A 21723-nucleotide genomic window follows, 5' to 3' on the forward strand; every position below is an offset into this window, starting at 1 on the left:
GACATTATTCCTTGTTATCCCAGGTGGTGCCTGGGGGTGTTCAGAGGATTTAATGAGTTCAGAGGAATTCATTTGACCACAAAATAGCAAGCCTGCCTGATCTAAGTTAGTGCACCTCTTGGGGTACACTAACTTAGATCAAGAAAGGGTTAACCTAGTTTTGGAAAGGGTTAACCGAATCTAATGAATGCCTGCACACATTTGAAGAACAGCTCCAGGGTTGGGAAAATCCAGATGCTGTTCCCATCCCCCCGACTAACTGAGCTAACCAGTCAACACTCCTCTGTGGATCCACTAACCCTCCCTCACAGACCCGCCAGCATCTACACCAACCCTGAGTTACATCAGGCTCCCTGTGCAGTTCCAGGCAGCAGCTCCTGGCTGTACACACCACTCCTGGTCTACATTTAAGCAGCTTACAGTAAACTGTGTGAACATAGACTGGGTGAGGCAACTGGCTATATATATCCTAAGGCACACAGGACACAGTGCAGCATTAAAGGAAACTGGAGCAGAACAGAACATAATTTTATAAATGCTTATAAAACTGAAAGCATAAAATCAGATGAGGAAGGTCCAATATACAAGATAAAGGCTCTTACCCATGCAGCAGAATATGGGTTTAGAAATTTCACTTTAGGAACTCATGCTTGAAAAATCCCATCATAATATACATTCCCAACACTCAAGCAGTAATAGGTCTTCAGCTGGTCCAAATCCAACCTGACTCAGGGATTTTATCGTTCTAAGTCTCATCTAAGCTTTTTACACTGCTCTGACAGTGTGAAGGGGCCTTGTGAATGAGTATGTATTACAGTTGTGCCCAAAAGGCCACAGTATAGGGAAGCCTTAAAAGAAATAAGAAATGGACATTAAGTCTTTTTGAAATATTTGTCTTGCTAGCATCCTGGAAAACATCAATACTGAAAGGGTTACCAGTAGAAAATCCTGGGAAACTGTTTTATTATGCAACAGGAACCTTTATATCAATACCGTAGAATGAAAATGAAGCTGCCTTTGGTTTAATTTAATTCATGCGCAAACATGACTGGAGGATACAGAGGGAAAACACATGTACAAAGGTAGAGCCACAGTCTCTGCTAGTGTAATTTGACCAACTTCCATTCATGTCAGAAGAGCTGCTCTGATTTACAGCTGTCAAGAATCTGGTCCAGAATATCTGTAGAGCATTCTAGAAATGGAAAATAGAGATTTGAAAAGACAGTGCAGCTATGGGAGTATCTCAGGTCTACAGAAAAACCTGGGGCAGCATTCAGCAGATAGAAGATGGTATGGCTCCTGTGGCTGCTCTTATTCTGCCTTTCTGATGCACTTAATGAAGCCAAGGACTTGATTTTCACTGGCCTTTCACTTCCAAGTTCTCAGTTCCTATCTCACTTGGCCCTCAGTGCCCAAAATTTCTTCTGACTTCAGTACCTTTGAGAGGCATTAAGTGAAATGAACTGTGCAGCAATCCTGTTTTACCCTGTATTGAATCTGCATTGCCTGTCTTCATTCTTGGGGCTTGTCTTCACTATACATTTAGCTTGAAGTGTGACTCAAGACTTACCTCTAGCCCCACTCCCATTCACCTTCAGAAAACTCCAATTTGGATTAGGGACCAACTTGAGGTATCCGGCCACTTGAAAGGCATGGGGTGACATTTGCATGCTGTCACAACTTGAGCTAGAAATGCTGCGTGGTCCTGCTATGCTGTGCTTCTGCAGCAGACACCATGCTGCCTCAGGGGCAGTTGTACAGCACAATGGCTCTCACTCAAGCTAAGCTGACAGGAGAGGAGTCCATCAGGGACAGACAACTCAAGGAAGACAAGATTTGAACCTGCTCAAATGAGGACTAATCAAAGCCCTTTCTTTTCAGTGTGGTCATCTGTGGCTAGGATCCCCACCCTGTATTTCTGAACTGAAACAACAGTGGCCAGTTTTTAAGATGCATGGAGCATGTTCCACCCTGTTCAACAGCAGCATTGTTTGTGTGCTCTTCTAAACGGATGGATTGCGGGTCTGTGTCCTGGAAAATAACTGCCTGCTTCCACAGCAACATACAGTTAAAACATGAAGGACCAAATGCTGAAGCCAGCTGTAGCTGAAGGGAGAATTTAAGTAGGAAGAGTGCATCCTTTAAAGCTGGAAAATGACTAAAGCCAAAGGGCTTGTGCAGAGTGCCTTAGTACTTTCATTAATGTCCGCATGTGATCATAGCCTCTATTTTATATCTTAAATACAGCATAAATTAGGAGACATCATTGGTCTCAATAATAAATGTTGTCATTTAGATTGATAATAGGAGATGTCTGGAGACAAGAAGCACGTTAATTGTTGGAGAACCTAACGGTGTGGTGGTTGGGGGGAAGGAATCAGTGGGAGCTGGGTGTCTCATTATTATCTGTGCCATTGAAAAACTCCCCCATAATACTTTGGTCCTAATTTTTGTTCACATTACACACTCCAAAGCCTCTTTATGCTGCCTTAGTGCAAAGCAGTCTAAAGTAAATTAGAGCTCTGTGCTCTCTCTAGTAAATCATTCCCTTGCTTGCCTGCTTGCAAGAGTATCAGTGTCCAAAGGGTTAATCATTGCACATGTGAGGAAAACATTCTAAGTCAATTTTCTGGGAAAAAGGGGATTTTTACAGATAACAAAAAGTGAAAATGAATTTTCTGTTTGTTTGATTGAATTCATGAACAAACTTGACTTGGAAATGTGGCTGGAAACCCCATTTGCAAAGGTAATGTCTGAAATGCATTCTAGAAATGGAAAATGAAGATTTAAGGATGCAGTTATGCTTTGTGGACTGTGGGAGAAATAGATCATGGTCCAGCTCAGTGGTTCTCAATCTTTTTAGACTCAACTCCATCCCCCATAACTTTTGTGAATTGAGTAGCACCCCATTTTAAAAGATAATTTCTGTATTACAATGCTTACACCCTGAGACTAGGCAGGGGAGCAAGTAGGCAGGGAGCCTGCCTTTATCTGCTTTTTTCCTCACACCTGGAGCCTCTGCCTGTCCTTATCTGCTTGTCTCTTCATACTTGCTGTGTTACCCTTCACAGGATCTCAGAGTGCCCAAGTTTGCCTGAGTACCCTGGTTGAGATTCACTGGTCCAGCTGACTGAAGATGTTATAGCCATTTGGCTGCTTGTAATTCACCCCATCCACTCTGTTAAGAAATTTGAGGACTGACATAGAAGAGAATCCAAAGACTAGGATCATGGCTTCCTCTAATGTACTTTGTGTCATAATGGTTTGCATGTACCTATATCCTGTACTGGGAGCAGTGTCAGAGAGGCAAAGTCATCTTGCTACAGGTCCAAAAGCATGAATTGTGGATTTGTACAAAAAGCCAGCACCAGTTCACCCAGCTGTACACAGGTACCTGGTCATTCAGGCTGGGGAGTCAAAGCAAGCTGGACCTGATATCGGCACACTGCTCCCTGGTATGCTGCTGTCTGCAGAAACTGGCATGCCCTAGCCTTGCTAGCCAGTCTTAGCCAGACATATGATCTTCTTTATGTTGTGCTGTACACAGAGTTGCGAACTCTCATCCTATCCATTGTGTATAAGGCCAGAAAGGACCATGAGGTCATCTAACCCAGTGATTCTCAAACAGGGTGCCCCAGCCCTGACTGGCCCTGACAGTGAGAGAAGGTAAATAAGATAAACATAGGCTCTGGTGAGGAAATACATATAGGCTCTTTCCTTCCAGCCACTCCTGCTACCCCCACTCACTGCAGGCAGGCTACTCCCTCCCAGTTGCTCCTCCTCTCTCCCAGCCCTTCTTCAAGAAGGTAAGCAGTATAATAAATACATTCTTTTTTGACATGGGATGCTGCTCAGTTTATAAAAGTAATGGAAGGGTGCCTTGAGGCTAAAAAGTTTGAGAATCACTGATCTACCCTGACCTCCTGGATATCACTCTCCATTAAGCGTTACCCAGTTACCCAGTACTGTATCTAGTCATGTGTGTTTGACTAAAGCATCCCTTCTAGAATAGAATCCAGTCTGGATCTGAAGGCATCAAGAGAAGGAGCATCAACCCCTGCCCTGGGTACCAGTGGTTCATCTCTACCTTTGTTATGTGTCTCAACTTCCTTAGGTACCTTCTAATTTAGCTCCACACCCAGACACTGTGCAGACCTTGCTGGGTTTAAATCAGAGACTGACTTAATTGCTAACATTCTTGCAAACTTAGGACCCAATCCTGCAAACTTCTGTGCCAGTAACTCTCCATTCCCCTGCAGAGCCCTGCTAAAATCAATGGGGCTATGCACAGTCCAGAGATGCTAAAAATTTTATATTGTTTCTGTAGAGGAGGGGCGACCAAACCCTTCTGGCTACAAGCCAAAATCTTGTCATAGCTGAGAATCATGGGACATAAAATGTTGGAGATGCAAATGTCCCTGAGCCAGTGATCTCTTCTGTTTCTTCAAGAGTAACATTTAAACAGCTTGGGAGTTGCATGTGACTCAGAAGCCATAGTTTGGCTACCACTGTTCTAGAATGCATCCTTAACCAAGCACTTTCTTCATATAAGCTGCATGTATAAGTATTTGAATGCTGAGGCCCCAAAGAGTGGAAAGCTTGCAGTGCTGACACTGTGCATGCAGAGAGGACCCCTGTATGTACATCTCAGCCAGCTGTGCAGCCTCCCTTAGTCAGCCTGATGACAGATGGTAATAGTGCATAGCGCAGCCCTGAGTTGGCTGACCCAGAATGCCAATGGTCAGCCTGTGTTCACCAGCAGCACAGTGTGGGGATAGTGAAGGCTGTGTTTTCTCTTCCCTGCTGGAGCTACAGAGTCCAGCAAACCACACACTGTCTTCCTGGGGTTGGAGAAGGAAAGAGAAAGGGGAAATGCTACAGGACTATGTTCTTTTCAGAGGGAAGCCACAGAATGTACAGACATTCACTGTCCCAGGAGACAGTCTTCTGGGAATGATTTAACCCTGTTGTTCCCAATTATTTTTCTCTTGGAGCACCCATTTTTACTCTGGGAGAAAAAGCCTGAACATTTGTACGCTTGTGGTTTCTCCTGGGAGAACAATGACTCTCCCAGGAGAAAATGAATGTCTGCACAAGGCCATAGGTGTCTTTCCTGAGTTTTTTTCCTGGCGTGCACAAATAAGTAGGACATATCCCTACCAGATTCTACACTAGTAGCTAAGGGTAGTAGAAGTCAGCTTTGTGCTACTAAAGATTCACTGAATGTGCACTTCAACTCCTCCTCCTTCATGGCCCCCACGGAGAGCAGGATTGCCAGTATTGCCTTCAACATGCTTATATCTCACTGAGACAGTGATTATAATCCAGTCTAGGTTTCAGCCGATCAGCCGCAGGGGTCAGACAGGAATGTTTTCCCTCCATGATTAAATATTGTCTGTGCTGTGTGTCACCTTCCTCTGAGGCCACAGAACTTGACCACAGATGAACATGGGACAGGGTGGGTCAGCACACTGAGGTGAAATGGAGAATGCCTGGCTGGTGAATTTTATGTGCCCCAGTTCTGAACAGATCACCAAATTTGGATTTAGGAAGGAATTATTTGCTAAGGCACATTGGCAGGAACCTCCAGACTTTTTCACTTCTCTTTGCAGCATGGATTGTCTCTCTCCTTCTGGAAACCTGTAGGCATGTCTCAGTTAACCAGTGCTTCACCACTGCCAGAGCTCTGGTACCACCTCAATCTCTCCTGTTCTCTGCCTGTACCAGTTTAGGAGTGAATTGCTTACCGTTGCATCTAACAAAAATATTTTGGGCTTAATATAAGAGTATTAAGTACCCGTGTTACTTATGTCAGACTAGATGTAGTGGTCCCTTCTGTGCTTAAATGCTATAAAAACTATTTGACACAGGAATTCAAGATGAAACCATAGTGGATATGCACAATGGAGCAGAGTTAAGGTCACATCCTTTTAGTATTTCCTGCATTTTCAGAGCATAATCATGCAACTTGAACAGTGTTTTCTGTGAAGTTTATTACTTTTATGAAAGAAAGAGATGTTAAACATAAAAAGAATAGAGATTTGGGCCCAAATTCTGTCCATAGTTACACCTATACAAACTACTGTTAACACACAAGTTGGTTGGACTGGTAGGACTTAACAAAGACAGAATTTGACCCTGGACTAACAATACAAGTGGTCTTCATTTCCATGACTGTCACCATTCAGGCACAAGATTCAGTCATCCCCTCTAGCCCCTGTGCTCATCTCTTGACAGCAGTCTCAGTAGTGTATTGCATTTCCCAGCTCTGATCTCTTGTATCATGTACTAACATGTGTGGGGCCAGCTTGCGCTATGAAATGACAGTCTATCTTTTGGCACCTACTGCTAATGTGACAGCTTGTGCTGATAAGAGCCTGGCTCACTTCCTCTTTTGCATATCTTTCTCAGGTCGTTGCACTGTCATCATGGAGTCTCCTGAGAGATGCAAGCTACTATACACTGTCTGTTATTGCACTCATTGTGGTAAGTTTTTAAGGTTATTATATCTATGCTTCTGTTTGGGAAACCTGTATCGGTAGCAGGATTGTCATCAAGGGCAAGTTAAAGCATAGACACTGTAATCTTGGGAATAAGATCCTGACTCCAGGAGTCCTGTGCTAACATCCAAAGATCAGTATTATTCACAAAAAGAATTATCTGTAGCCATCTTAGTGGTGGAGGAAGAAAGCTCAGCTCATGTGTAATGAATGTAGCACTGCTGGCCTGAATCCGCAGAGCCTGAATTGCCCCATACATTGCATGGGGATACTAATTCTGAAACCCAGTGCTCTGACCTCTCATCAGGCTATGGAGTAGCTTCCAGTCTTGCTCTCTGGGTAGGTGAGAAAGTAGCTGAATCCTCCACCAGGCCCCAGTGGGCCTGCTACCAGGAAGTTCATGTGGAAAATGTGGCATAATTTGCCTCTATAAGAAGGAAATCAGTCAATGGATACAAAATGTTCCTTTGTGTCAGGCATGTGGTATATGACTAGCCACAAACCCTGCAATCAAAGGTGCAGGATGCTTTCAATAACACTTTGTTTCTTGTTTTCCAAAATATTTAGCAGCTATGAAAATCCCCTTACTGCAATGCTGGAGCCTAGATTTAGGCAACAAAGATGTGATTTTTACTCCTTTTCCCTTAACAGTGCCCATCAAGTCCAGAGGGAAAGGCAGTGTTACACAGGCCACTGACAGTGAAAAAAAGTTAGCTTAAGAATTTGAGTGTAAAACCCTACATCAGTTAAACATTATATTTCTAGCCATAATCGCAAGTCAAGAAATTAAAAAAATTAAGTTTCCCACAACCAGATTACATGTTGTGTTGCTGTTGTCTGTCATCCCCAATTTCCATCTTGATCATGTAGCCTAAAGTTAACAAATCCCTACCAAACATAGGGAGTAAGAAAGATAGCACTCCTTAGTTTTGCTTTAATACATTTGTACCGCTAAAGTCAGGACTGCAGTAAGGAAGTGAATTTTTCCATTGCATAAATGTGTCTGATTTGAACTAAATAGCATTACAGTTTGTCACTATGGGCATCTGTACACATACTCCAGAGTGTGTGGGGGGGCGGTATTTTAATTAGCGTGGCTCTTGGAAGCTGCTCTAATTAAAATGACCACAGCCTCTCGTGTATTTAGAGTCCCGCTTTCAGAATGATGGCAGGTTGTTTTAACTAAAGTTTGTTGAACAAGCTTTAGTTTAAGTGCCCTGCTGCCATTTTGAAATGCGGGGACTCTGAATACATGAGACGCTGGAGCATGCTGGAGTATTCTGATTAGGACGCTCTAGCTAGCTCGAGTCTGCTCCAACGTGTTCTGATCAGAATACACTGGAGCACATGTAAAAGTGCCCTATATTTATTTCTCTTCACCTCTATTGCCTGGGCCTGCATGCTGCCATATACACATATGCTAGGTACATAGAACAGTCTCTCTCTTTCTCTCTCCTTCTGTCAAACTTCTGGTAGATCATTTGCCTCAGCTTGTTTGTGATTTGTGTTCTCAATTCTACCAGGTCAGCCTTGTGCAACTTTTGAAACATACCTCATCTCCAATCTAATTCATACATCAACACTGGGACAAGAATAAAGACAGCATAATTGTTAGTAATGATCTGTGAAACAAACAAAGGCTGCTGCTTTGCTCTGACAGCCTGAGCATAACCACACACAGGAATGTGGTTTTTGAACAGTCAGCCAGGCCAATCCTGCAAATTGTAATAAATTACCTCCCAAGGGCAGAAAGGCACGTATGCAACATAACAGCCACTTTATTTATTTATTTCCATTTTTTTTAATCCAGAGGAAGCATGAATATAGAGAGGTATTTTGCTTCTTGGCTGATGAGGTTTGGTGGTGGGTTTGATTTACAGAATAGTTGCAAATCAGCTCTAGAGACTGTGGAGGTTTTGCACCTGTCAGTAACCTTTCCACTTCCAGTGCAGGGCAGTTTTTAAAAAAATTTTGGGTGGATTCATCCTTACACTGGGGGCTGCATCTTAGGGGTCCTCACAGAGGCCTGTCACAATCTTTCCTCCTGGTGTTGTATCTAGTGTATCCTTTAAAGTAACAAGAAAATCAGGTGGGTCTTTAAACAAAGACCTCCAGCACCTGTAGACAAGAGACCAGATTCTATTCTACCTGTAAATAATGTAAGAGGAGTTAGGCATGTCAGTGGACTTACGCATCTAAATGCAATTTTATTCCATCCTGCTTGAGTCCCTGAAAAATAGTTAATGCAGAAGCCAGGTCAGTCCACCTCCACTTTGTTGCTTTCTCTGACTTAATAGCCAGCCGATGAGGGTGAATTTTCAGGGGCTTGAACAGGTGGTATAGGATCACACATAGGTGATTAAATCCATTGAGATACCCAGTAGGTGGAACAGAATCTGATTTCTGGTTTCTTCTTTCTCCTTTTATGAATTACTTCCACAAAGGGTGGCTCCACCTGGCTACTGAACTGCCAGAGTCCTTGGGAATCAAACACCAAAGTACCACAATATTGTCATGCTCTTCTGCCCCAGATTAGGGCCTCTCTTTGCCAAATTTATGCCAGGTTCTTTCCCGGCAGATCCCTGCCATCGGTGACGTAGGTCAGGCCCACTGGCCAGCTGTAATTTAGGGTGGAGTCAGCTATAAACCCATGGAAGCTAGTGCCCTGATCACAGCATACATCAGGGCTTAAGATGTTAAGATATTACTAGAGTTCTTGTTTCACTGTGACAATATTAAATAGTTAATTGTGGTTTGGGTTAAGTATAGAGTAAGTCTGTCTTGTTTTTCCTCCAGCAACTACTCTATTCAAGTCATTGTAAACATTTACTGCATGTAGATGAAAGGAGACGGAGTGAATGGGAAAAAGGAAAAAACAATTAAAATGTTTAAGGGCTCAGCTCCTCAGCTGGGGTATGACAATTGATCTAGTAGTGCTTACTCCACTTCACACCATCTGTAAGACACACTTCACACCCCACTGAACTAAAACAGTAAGGGCCCCTTCAAATTTTCTTATTCCCTGCAGCTGTAGAAATGCCTTTGCTTGGTATTTTCTGGGATGGTATTTAATGTCCTTATTAGGAAGAAGAGAGTCAGACCGAGGTGGTGGCACTTATGTTTTGCTGTTAAAATTCATCCCTTTATTCCTCCAATGTAAGATAGAGTCCTTCATCCAGAGACAATCAGCAGAGACCACAGAGTGCATGCATACCATGATTTGAACACAGGCCCTCAAAGCATGCCAGCCTTCTTGGACTCGCATCCTCATAGCTGAGCAGCTACTGCCCTAGAACTGTACAGAAGGGGCACAAAATGGGGAAGACTGGTCTAACCACATTGGAAGAAAGTGGGGGTCACTGCATGGAGGCTGAGTGACAGCTGTGTTAGGTGACTGAGCTTTTCATTTCCTTGCTTTTGAGGTTTAGCATCAGGTTCTGATAGGTAAAGAAACTTTTAGAAACACACCACGTTTGATATATGAATTTTAAGTTGTGTTAGTCAGTTGCAGAGAAGCTTGCAAACTTTCCACTTAGAATAAACCCAAAATGACAAAACCCCTCTGTCTTCAGTCAGGAAAGAATTTCTCTCTCCCTCTCTCTCTCTCTAATGATGTTTTAGCCATGCTCCCTACTTGAAATACTAGTAATATTTCAGCACACTTGGACAGCATCTTTCTCATGAGAGGCTCAAACCACACACAAATGGGTTAAGCCTTGGGACATTTGTGCAGAGAGCAATATGATGCTGCACGGTCCTGGTTCCTGCCACGCATTACTTTTTCCCTGCCCCATGCAGGGTGAGCTGAGGACAGGCAATAATTATACTGCCTTTTTTTCTCTAATTGGGAGAATACTTTTTCTCTTGTCTTTAGAAACAATAAATGGTGCTGAAATGAATAACTATTTCACATTTACCATGAAAGTAAATCACTTACTAGGAATGTAGGAGAAGAAAAAAGTGCTATGGTTCTCAAATTGCAAGCACAAACTAGTTTCACGTATAAATGTGATCACTCTCAGGGTACCCCTGGACAGATACACCTCAAGTCATTTCTTCTGAGACAAAATGGGCCTCTTGATCATTAGACTTAAATACTGAATTGTCTTGGACAGGAATAAATACATCCTATGGGATTATTATTAAATTTGACATGTGAATGTTCAGAAACCAGAAGTGTCCAAACACACCAGAGCCCTCAGTTCAACCAAACACTTAAGAATTTGCTTGAGTCTTCCCTGCTTGAATCATCCCTGCTCAGCAAAGCACTTGTGTACGTGCTTTGCATTAAGTCCTGTGGACTTTTACAGGGCTTAAGTACAAGCTTCACTGTTTGCACGTGCTTAAATGCATGGTTGGATAGGGAGGACTTGCTTATTCAAAGGCCTTAATACCAAGACAATACCAAAAATGGAGGGTGTTCCCTACAAACAGTAGCTCATGTCATTCTTCTAACAGATTGTATTAAGCTCATAGAAGTGGCATGCCACCATCATTTTGCCTAAACATCTGTGTACTCATTGGGAAATAAATATGTTGGCATTGATAAGGTTAGGAATTTAACATTGAACCACTTAAAAATCCAAAGTTGGTGAAAACCAACCTAACTTTATTATAAACTTCTTTTTACCACTAGAGATTACTGGCCTTACAACTTCCTTGCAATTAAAATAAAATTATAAAGACTCATTTTATATCACAAGTTGACAAAACAGTTGTTAGTTTCTAAACCTGCTCCAGAGTTACTCTTTATACTGCCTTCTGATACAACAAGAACATTTCTTAAATTCAGAGGGACACTTTCAAAGACATTAGGCCAAAGAGAGAGCCCTCTACTTACTGTTCTTCATAAAGATGTATACAGTATATGCTGGAAGGCCCTGTCAAACCATTTTGTTGTTCCCTGAAACCATTATTGCCAGGTGAAACCATGGTGACTGTGAGCCATATCTTGTGAAATATATGATAACACACTCACATCTTCTGGAAACTATTAGGACCAGTTTATGTTACACAAAATGGGGGTTGCTATTTACAAAATGTACAGGTAAAGGACGTTCCCTTATGGTTTTCAAAGGTCATTTCCATCCTTTTGGTTGCTCTCTAGCCATTGACATCTCACATTGTAGAGCTGAGAATGAAGAAAAGTTTTTAGGATGAATGAGCAGAAGGGGAGTCTGTTAATAAAAGTTGAAACCAAGTACTAGGCAGGGTCATTTTTCAGGCTGTTAAGTCAGGGGCATGCCTGTGGTATGATACTCTGGGTTCAGGACCCAGAGAAACACAGTTGTGGTATTGTTATAATGATGTGTCAGCCCACAGCTCTTCTGCAAGATTGCCCCTGGCCACAGGTTATGATGAGGATGTTACTCACTGAGGGCTGGAAACTTGACAGGGTCACATTGTAACACCGCGGAGTTGTGGTTAGACACTGAACTGAACAAGTGTCTCCCAGCTGTCACCTGACATAAAAGAAGTCACGCAATATATGTGTTCAGTCAAATGAGGAGGATGAATTTCACCACGCCACAAAAAACACAGGCACTTCATCAGGAGAATGCCAGGCAAGGATCTCAGGGACACACAACCATCTTTTTTCCCACTGAGTCTTTCCTGTCACAACAATCTATCGCAGCCCATCACAATGTCACTGTGTTGCTTTAGCTAAAAGCTATTTTGAGATGAGACCTCTGCTTGGAGGTGACAGGAACAGGCCAACAGGGAAGCCAGTCAGGTTGTAGATATTGACCATTTAAAGCCAGAGGAAAAGAGAAAGTGCTGTGAAAGACTGGCTCCTCAGCCTATTACTAGCAAAATACACCACAGCCCTGTTTCAGCCTCATCAGCCACTTAAGGCAGGCAGGAGGCTGGAAGCACCATGAGCGGTGGAATTTGAGGGCCATCTAGTGGTGACTGGGAGGCACTCACCTTTCAACATGCAGCTTCGGAGAGCGAAGCCAAGCATAAGTTAACAAAATTCATCCATAACCACTTGTATCACATGGACAGGCGCTTAGGGCACTTGGCGCATGTGGAGCGGGATGCAGTCCATATCCCAGGAAGCGTACAGGTGTTAAACAGTTTGGTTTCTAACACCTGTAACATGGATGAAGTCCATTTGGAAGACTGAATGCCCAACACAGGTGAAAATCAGGCCTGGGCCAAGTCCTTAACTGGCATCAATCCATTAACATCATTGCACCAGCTGAGGATGTCACCAAACACCATTTGCCCCAAGGTCACACCTGCTGTACCTCTGATAAATCACCCCCATCCCTGGTGCACTGTTAATAACATCACCTCAGATCTTAGAGGACATGGGCAAGACTAGCTATTTGCCTTTTGTTGGTGGAAGACACTGAGATGGCTAAAGAGCGCAGGATTACCCACCAATTCAGCAGGTAAACTGGGTTTAGAACCCACGCCTCCTGCCAGCGTCACTTGCTCTCAACACTGCATACCCAGCCTCTCCTTGCCTTACATTCAAGTAATGGGCTGCTTTCAGCTCTGATGTATGTTGTTGTGGGTTATGAATAATATGCCTTTTTTAATTTCTTCCACAGTTTATATATGATGAAAAAGTTTCCTGGTAAGTATCTCCAGCTGTCTTAATTTCTTTCCTGTCACTTTTTGATTATCCTGCAAGAGCTGAAAAATCAGGGTTAATGAGAAAGGGAAAAACTAAAGTTCTGCAAAGCAATTCAGGCACCAATTTCCTGCTCTGCGGGAGACCCTATTAGCAGGTGGACTTGTATAACTCATTTTCTGAGCAAGTGGAGAATGCCCAGGAGAGCTTCAGTTGAAGCGTCCCCTAATGTGAGATGGCAGCAACGTCAGGCCATGCCCTCTCAACACCCACATACACTCCCAAAGACAGCAGCGGAGTCTACACACATGTGGACTGACAGTATGGTATAGCCTTAAGTCAGAGGTCCATTACCAGGGTGATATCAATAGGACCAGGAAGAGATGGGGAAGACCAAGGGGAAATGCAGTGAAGCTGCAGTGTTAAAAATATTTTTCAGGATGTCCTGAGTTTGTTCAAATGTTTGACTTTTTAAAAAACAAATGATCTTTGGATTAAGTTGATTTTTTGGAAGGGGGAGAGAGGTGTTTGGTATTTTTTTATTTTGGAAAATGAATTAGCTGATTAACTGCCTCTTTGTAACAATGGGCTAGCAAAGAATCTCCAATATAATATTAAAGGGACACCATCTAGTTAAAATTCATACATTTAAAATACATACCTTTATTTATGCTACAGATGACACCATAGATCAGAAAAACTGAAATAATTTAAAAAATGTAATTTACTGTCAACTGTTGACCTGATATTTTTCTTCCCAGTTCAGACTGGACAGTAACATTAAGCAATTGAATTAGTTGTTCAGAGTCAGCTACTTACCAGTTTCAATGCAATGTTCCCTGTCATGTTTGAATTACAAATATTGCAGGGAGTTACTTTCTTTTTAAATGTTTATCACTGAGACATTTTAAATTTCACAAAAACATATCTACAGCTGTTAGGTTTTTCAAAGGCTTGGGCTTTCCTAACTACAATTAAATTTGAGGCCAAATTACACTCATCTGCACCCTTTTATTAAAACGTGTCAATGGGGAAGCAGAATGCTGGAGTGTCCAAAACAAAAGAAAAAGAATAGTCAGCACAAAGTCATGGCAACCATAAACTCACAGGGCTGCTTAAAAGGAAAGGAACAGTGTGTCCTACTGTTTAAGCACTGTGGTGCTGGTCACAGGTTTTTCTACCGGGGCTAAAGATTTGTCAGTGAGCTACAAAAAATGTAACTGGTCGGAGAAAAAGAAGAGAAAGGCACAGTTCAGCTCTGTGTAAGAAGTGCCAAAAGCCAGGGACTGTGTTATTTTACTATATGTCTTTTGTTTTGCTGTAGAAGCAATCAAAACACATTAATAATATTTAACTAGCAGTTTTAATGGTCAGTCCTGTCATGAAGCAGCCTCGTGGAAAGAGAGAGGAGCTGGAGGGACTTGGTGCTGCCTGTTGTTCAGCACCACTTTCTCAGCAGTGACACCCTTGAACCAGCTACAGGCCTGATTTTATGTCTTGTGTCATCACTTAAGACCCATGCAAAGGGAGAGTAAAATGGTTTCCCCACACACATTCACATTCTCTCTTCCAGAGAATCTGAAATTGTTGTCAATGCACAACTGCCTTCTTATTACATATTAAGCTGAGGAAAAACAAAATGGGCCTCCAGAAACCAGTGCTTTATGTTTCACCTTCTTCACCCCCTCATTCCACTCATTAAGATGCACAGTGGGTCAGATAGTTCCTTGTGGGTTTATGGCATGACAGAAGAATGGGATGACAGGCTGTTCCTTCTACTCTGCTATAACTCATTCCTTGTGTGCCTTTTTTCTCAGGTGGGAGTCCTTAGTCCTAGTACTGATGTACTTCGTCTACATCATCATCATGAAGTAAGTCAGTGTATGCCCTCAGTCTATACAGCCCAAGGTTTCAGAATTTGTCCAGAGTAGTAGTGGGAAGCAGAGCAGGGTTTCTGTGGTGCAGGGGTGTCAGTGCTGGACTGATCTGTCAGCCGGACCGGGACTGACCTCCTGTTCAGCATCTGTGATGCCAGGTCTAGCCCACACACTGTATACAGCACATGTCAGCCCTGGTGCTCGCTATGCTTGTAGGGCTGGCATGGGGCGCACAAGCCAGACCTGGCACTACAGGCCACAAAGGGAGTTGGTCCAGGGCACTGCTAGCAGCCTGTACCCCAGACCCCCTGTGCTGTGTCTAGAACTGGGTCCAGCCTGAGTGCCACAGGTATCACATGCCCCATGCCAGCCCTACATACCATGTGCACAACAAGCCCCAAGGGCAGTGGGTGCTGCACATGGTGCATGGGGCTGGACTGGCCATGCATCCTGCATACAGCACTAGGGGCTGGCATGTGGCATGTGCACCTTCTGGACAGACCCTGCACACTAGCTCTGGCAGCACACAGGGCCAGTCTGGTGGGACATTGCATTCATCATTTACCCAGGACCATCCCCTTTGCCAGATCCAGCCCATGCACAACATTCACACCCAGGGTCAGTCCACCAACCCAAAGGTCACATCATACTGCTCAACAGGCCACATCTGGCCCAGGGACCATATATTTGACACCACTTCTGTACTGCAACTATGCTTTTATACAGCAGAGCGCTCCTTGCTTCTGTATCTGAGCAGCTCAGATAAGACCTTCCTGGACTTATCCTTGCAACATCCCAGTAAGATTGAGAAGGGCTGTTTTCCACATTTCTCTTTCTTTCTGTTTTATCTTCCATCAGCAGTGCTCTCTTAATCCAAGTCTGTTTTCCCCATTTCGCTAGTAAGGCATACCGAGCCCCCTCCCTGTCATATCCAGAAAGAGAGTTAGGCACTTGAAGTAGGACTTAAACAGAATGTAGGCACCTGAGTCCAAAACTGCAATCCCAGAAACCATGGCTCAGCTGCCACATTATCCTGGAGGCACCTAAAATCCATAGGTGCCTTTACTTAGTGAGCTGAAGATCCCCCAAGGGTAAAGGGCAGAATCTCCTTCATCTTGACAGGGCTGACCAGCTCTGCACCTGTCTCTCATCTAAGTCCAACCAGGATGTAGAAAGGAGGTGTTCCTACGCGGGCCTCTAAAGGGCTCAATACACTTACCATTGTCAGAGCACACGGCATGGACACGAGTGGGCTTCCCACAAAATATAATGGTGGCCACCAGTTTCTTTGGGAATGCAGCCCAAAGAGAAACAATGGTGTCCTCATGTCATCCGTCTCTTAAAGCCCTCACTCAGGAAGTGGGAGACCTTGGTGCTGGGCCTACCTTGGCCTGAGGAAATTCAAACCTATATTCCTAGCAGAAACTAGAAGCCAGATCTCCCAGCTGAATACCACCCCAAGGCTATAGGCTTGTCTCAGTCTCTCCCTTTCCAGGTGTTCTTCTATGCAGGAAAGAATTCAAGATTCACTGGGGCAAAGAGAGAACAAGGCAGTGCCCAACTCTACAGCCTGATGGCGATAATAGGGGGAGATGGGATTACTCTCCGTCCTCCTGCATACGTTACATGTAATAGTAATTGGATGAAATGAGAGTGGCCAACCTGTGGCACGGTTGCCACAAATGGCACAGTCAGCCTCTGTGTGAGGCACATGGCAGATCAGGGCAGGGACAGGCAGCACAGCAGCAGGTAGGAGAGAAAGCAAACAGCAAATCGTGCAAGGAGCATAGGGAAAGAAACAGAGAGTAGAGCAGCAGTTCAGACAGGGACAACAGGGCAGGGAGCAGAAAGCAGAGTGGCAGATTAGGGAGAGGAAGGGGATTGGAGTGGTATTTGGGGAGGTCAAGGACTAATTTGAGCAGCCCCCAGGATAAAACATCCTTAGAGCAGTAATTAGTAAAAAGCCACCCATGCTTAGAACTGAACAGATCAGAGGTGTCAAAGATATGGCCCATGGAGCTGTTTCACCCAGCCTTCAGGACTCCTAGAAGAGCAGGATGAGCAGAGGCAAGTCCAGATGTAGGCCAGGAGCCCAGGTGAGTTTAACACCCTTGGAACAAATTACTGAAAACTGAAAGACAAAATTATTTTTCATGAAAGAGTTTAAAGACACTGAGTGACATTGTTTTATCATCCTGGATTGTATAAATATATAATGTTTAGCAGCCTTTTGAAGATATGAAGATTGTTTTTCATGCTGTTTAGTTAAGAGTTTTGTGGTTCCATCAGAGGCTTCCTCTCTAAAATGCACAGTTGATCCCACATGGTCTACACCAAGAAAAAGACAGTTCGTCTAGCAAATTACATGAAGGGCCCAGAAATACAGCTGGAGTTTGTTTTATGTACATAGGTTCAATTCCTCCATACATCACTGTTTTGAAAGGAAGACAAAAAATGCCACGAATATGGTGAATGGACTAGCAAACAACACAGAAATGGATGATAACAGCAATTGTGATGCTACAGTGGTATTACTAAAGAAAGGTAACTGTTCCAGTAAGTCACACTACTTGCTTGCTTTATTCCAAATAACTCTTACGTCAGGTAGCAAACTGAGACCTGAGCTTCTCCTGTGTCATTAGGAATTGAGGTGAAGAGGTGAAGTTCTTTACGGGGAGAAACAGTAGCTTGTTTGGAGCCCAGACCACCAGATGGCAGTATAGCTGCAGTGGGTGCAGGTCTGTTTTCAACTGTGAGTTCTCCCCTAGGAAGATTGCTTCCCTGACTCTACATTTCTTGTGGTTGCTGGCACAGTGTGTGCAGTGACACACTCCCAGGAGAGAGAGCACACACCTACACAAAAAATGTTGTTCCAGATTCCTGATGGAGCCACTCAGGGATCAGCAGAGACAGAGAGTGTGTACAAATGCATGGCAACAGGAAAACAGCTTGAGCTGCCTAGTAATCCCAGAGACAGTCAGCCTGAGGTGACTTCCATATCCGGACCCCAGAGTCTATTTGTAGAGGGGAAAGTTCATCTGCTGTTGATGCTGTTGCAAACAAGGGTACCCCTTAACCATTTTTATGTCAACTTTGGATCAAATTTGAAATGAGGCTGCTCCTCTTGGTCAGATCTACGGTGATGGAAATTGGCCTTTAATTAAATGGAGCTGCACTAACTTGTACCAGCTGAGGATCTAACTCAGTGGGCATGTCTACATGTGCAGATCATCCAGGAACAGTTTACTCTCAAGTACTAGAGAGTAAACTCTCCTGGGCACATGACTACACTTGCAGAGACACAACAGCAGATTTGCTGCTCCTAGCAGCAGACTGTTCCCACTCACTGAGGCCCAGCAACAGGCCCCTGAAGCAGCCAGGGGGAGCTCTAGGCTCCCCTTGGGTGCTAGCCCAGGAGCCAGGAGACAGCTTTTTCCTGGCAGAGGCTGGGACATTGCCCCCTGCCCCTGAAAGCTGCCTACTGCTGAGACAGGCTCCATTACAGTGGTGACAGTGTTCCCCCACCCCAGCAACAGGGATCTCCCAGCCTGAGCCCCGCAGTCGCAGGGCCTGGGCTGGGAGATCCTTCCCTCCCAGTGCCAGCTCCACAGTCACTGAGCTCGCACTGGGAGAGAAGGATCTCCCAGCACTGGTTCCACAACCATGGAGCAGTGGCTGGGAGCTCCCTGCTGCTGGGGCAAGGGGACATTGTCCCCACCCAGGCTCTGATGGTGGAGCCCGCCCTAGCGGCAGGCAGCTCCTGGGGGCAGGGAGCAATTTCCTGCCCCTGCTGCCTGGCTGGTCAGAAGAATGTTTGTTCCCAGCCAGGTGTCTACACGTGCGCTACTGTGTAGTAAGTAATCTTGGGGAAATTTGCTACTTGCATTTGCAGGTACCAAATTTACTCACAATTAGAGCCAATTACTGAGCAGTAAGTGTCTGCACATGTCAAAATGGACACTTACTTCGCAGTAATTAGTTCTACTGCACAGTAAAGCATCTCATGTAGACTCACCCCGTATGTTCATTAATAATCCAGTCAATCAAGAAGAAGTCTTCCTACTAGGGCGTACCTTGTACAGGAACTCTGGCTTCAGTTCAGGACCCATCAGCATGGAAGATATTTGCAAGTTCATAGAGTCATAGATTCCTATGAAGCCAGACTATACTCGTATAACTCCTACTTGTGGACACTCTTATTCCAGATGAAGAGAGCCTTATGTTTAGTTTATTTTAATCTAGGAATGATCAAGATATGGCCCTAACAACCAAATTCCCAGACCACTTGGGAGCCTCAAAGGCCAGGTGATATAGCCCTACAAAGCAGATCTGGCCCACAGACCAGCTCAGCACGCCAGATCTGGCCCATGAACCAACCCCACATACCATATCTAGCCCACAGACCAGTCCTGCAGGACCAGATGAGTTAGGCACCACTGTTTTAATCCACTTCCATAATGACATATACAACACTGGACAAAGGGCCACACTTAAGCCAGAATAAGAGTGTGCATATGGGCAATTGGATTATTGAAGTATTTTGAATTCCCAACCTAACGTATGCTCCCATAACTTAACCACATAGGCATATCCTTAGTGGATACTGGTCTCATTTAAACCTGTGCCCAGTTTACTTAAGCTAAATCAAAAAAGTGAGTAATTTAATGCCGTCAGTTTAAATTTACACCTTATGTTAAATTATTGCAATTTTCTCATGTAAGCAAGGCGTATGTTTTGTCTGAAACAGCCTTGCTTCCTGAGCCTTAATGAACAATTCAGGAAAAAAAAAATACACCCACAAACCGATTGAATGGGAAAACATGAAGGGTGCCTATACATGTGCATCAAGGTTGCTCCAATGCACTGTAATTACAGCACGTTGGAGCAGACTTGATTAATCGAGTCTGCTGGAGTGTGGTAATTACTGCGCTCCACCAGACTCTAGTGTCATGTGCATCAGTGTCCCTGCACTGAAAAATGGATGTGGCCATAGGTGACTGGTGCCACCTTAGGGGGGAAATGTGCCCCCCCTGCAACCAGTCCCACTGACTGGGGGGGAGGGTCCCACCATGGCCGATCCTGCCAAACAGGGGGACCCCCATGGCCTATCCCAGCTTCTGGGAAGGGCTGCAATGATCAGCTGGTGATTGCAGGAGGCGCACCAGCACTCTCACTTGCCACCCCCCACCCATCGCTTAAGTGGCGAGTGTGGATGGTCAGGGGGTGCACCCACTCTCTCAGGGGGTACACAGGCACCCCTCACATGTCATCACTGGTGGGGGTGCTTTAATTAAAGCTTGTCGGATGAAATTTAGTTAAAGTGCCTCCACCATTTTTCAGCACAGGGATGCTGATACATGTGATGCTCTGGGCACTTTAATTAAAGTGGCTCTCAGTGCTGCACTAATTAAAGTGCACTTCCCCCTGCCTCTCAAAGCATGTGTATAAACACCCGAAGTGACTTAATTCAGAAACTGTGAACAGGTTAATATATAGACAGAGGAATCATAGAGTCACTAACATGACATTGTTCCAACCATTCTACCCTTCTATTGCTGAATAGAAAGGAAAGCTTTTGCCAATACAGTTCATTCTGGTTCATGGAAGTACTGTTTACTGGTACAACTGTGTTTACACTGAGGCTTTTCCCAGCATAACTGTAGTGCCAAAAACTCACATCCATTTCCAGTTCAGTTGTGCCAGTAAAGGTCTAGTGTGCATCGACCCTTAGTCATTCAAGTTGCCCACTGCCCACAGGATTACTCACATGAAAAAAGCTGTTTCAGTCATACTTTCAGCTTACACACACTTTTCCACAGATAATTCCTCTTTGTGTGATATTTCTCAATGCTAGGTAATTGTTTCATTTTGTTTTGAAACTTTGTGGTAACTCAAACAAACTTAGTAAAGCAAAACCGTGAGGCTGCTTCACTATTGGAAGAATTGCTCCAATATTTATCTAGCAATTGGCCACTAACAGCTGCAAAATTACATAATGTATATCTCCAGTATTGTTTTAGGCACTAACATGGAGCATGAGTGAACACACAATGGTAAACAGCCAGATTTGGGGTAAGGGAGTTATTTTCCCTCAAGTCAGATTGGTAGGGACTATGAGGTGTAGGAGGTTGCCTTCTTTTGTTGTGTGGGTCATGACCTACTTCCCAAGATCATCTGGACATATTTTACCTAATGAATCCAACCCAGAACCCATTGCTGGGGTCCAATGTATAGGCAGCTTCCTCAGTCTCTCCTGCTATCTCTTTCTGAAGCACATTGCAATTTTTGAGGCCTTTTGGTTACCAAGTGTTAGAGTGTTCTCTGTGGTCTGCAATGTGCATGGTAGATCAGGGCAAAGGAGTGGCTGTTCTTGTGGACTTCTTGGACTTAGTTGACGTAGTGTCCATCGCGTAGTCACCTGGAATTGCAGAGGGCTGGACTCAATAACCCAGGTGTTCATTTCCAGTCCTGGGGGTTTTTTACCCATTGAAGCCCAGTTCTGTTGCAGGACCCCACTAGCTGAGCCTTCACTTTTCTGGGCACTTAGAAGTAAGAGAATCAAAAAGGGAAAGGAGGGATTGCATTTTGATCTGCATGGAGTATTTTTCAGACTATTTATTTCATAGATTTCATAGACATCAGGGCTGGCAGGGACCTCAGAAGATCATTGAGTCTAGCCCCCTGCCCAAAGGGCAGGAAGTCAGCTGGGGTCATAGCATCCCAGCAAGATAAACATCCAATTTTCTCTTGAAGGTGTTCA

General features: G+C 44.2%; 1 protein-coding gene across 4 annotated transcripts in view; it reads left to right on the top strand.

Annotated features, from left to right (window-relative positions):
- SLC24A3 (solute carrier family 24 member 3) overlaps nt 1–21723 on the top strand; it is a 441617-nt gene that overhangs the window by 372473 nt on the left and 47421 nt on the right. For 3 of the 4 annotated variants that reach the window (XM_019544066.1, XM_019544065.1, XM_019544064.1), the window contains exons 7-10: nt 6412–6486; nt 13064–13089; nt 14904–14957; nt 17374–17519. In XM_019544066.1, the coding sequence (XP_019399611.1) occupies nt 6412–6486; nt 13064–13089; nt 14904–14957; nt 17374–17519 (301 nt within the window). The remainder of the gene's footprint in view (nt 1–6411; nt 6487–13063; nt 13090–14903; nt 14958–17373; nt 17520–21723) is intronic. The other variant, XM_019544063.1, reaches the window with a different exon arrangement.

The sequence above is a fragment of the Crocodylus porosus genome, unplaced genomic scaffold (genome assembly GCF_001723895.1).
Source record: "Crocodylus porosus isolate Cpor-Errol unplaced genomic scaffold, CroPor_comp1, whole genome shotgun sequence".
Taxonomy (NCBI): domain Eukaryota; kingdom Metazoa; phylum Chordata; order Crocodylia; family Crocodylidae; genus Crocodylus; species Crocodylus porosus.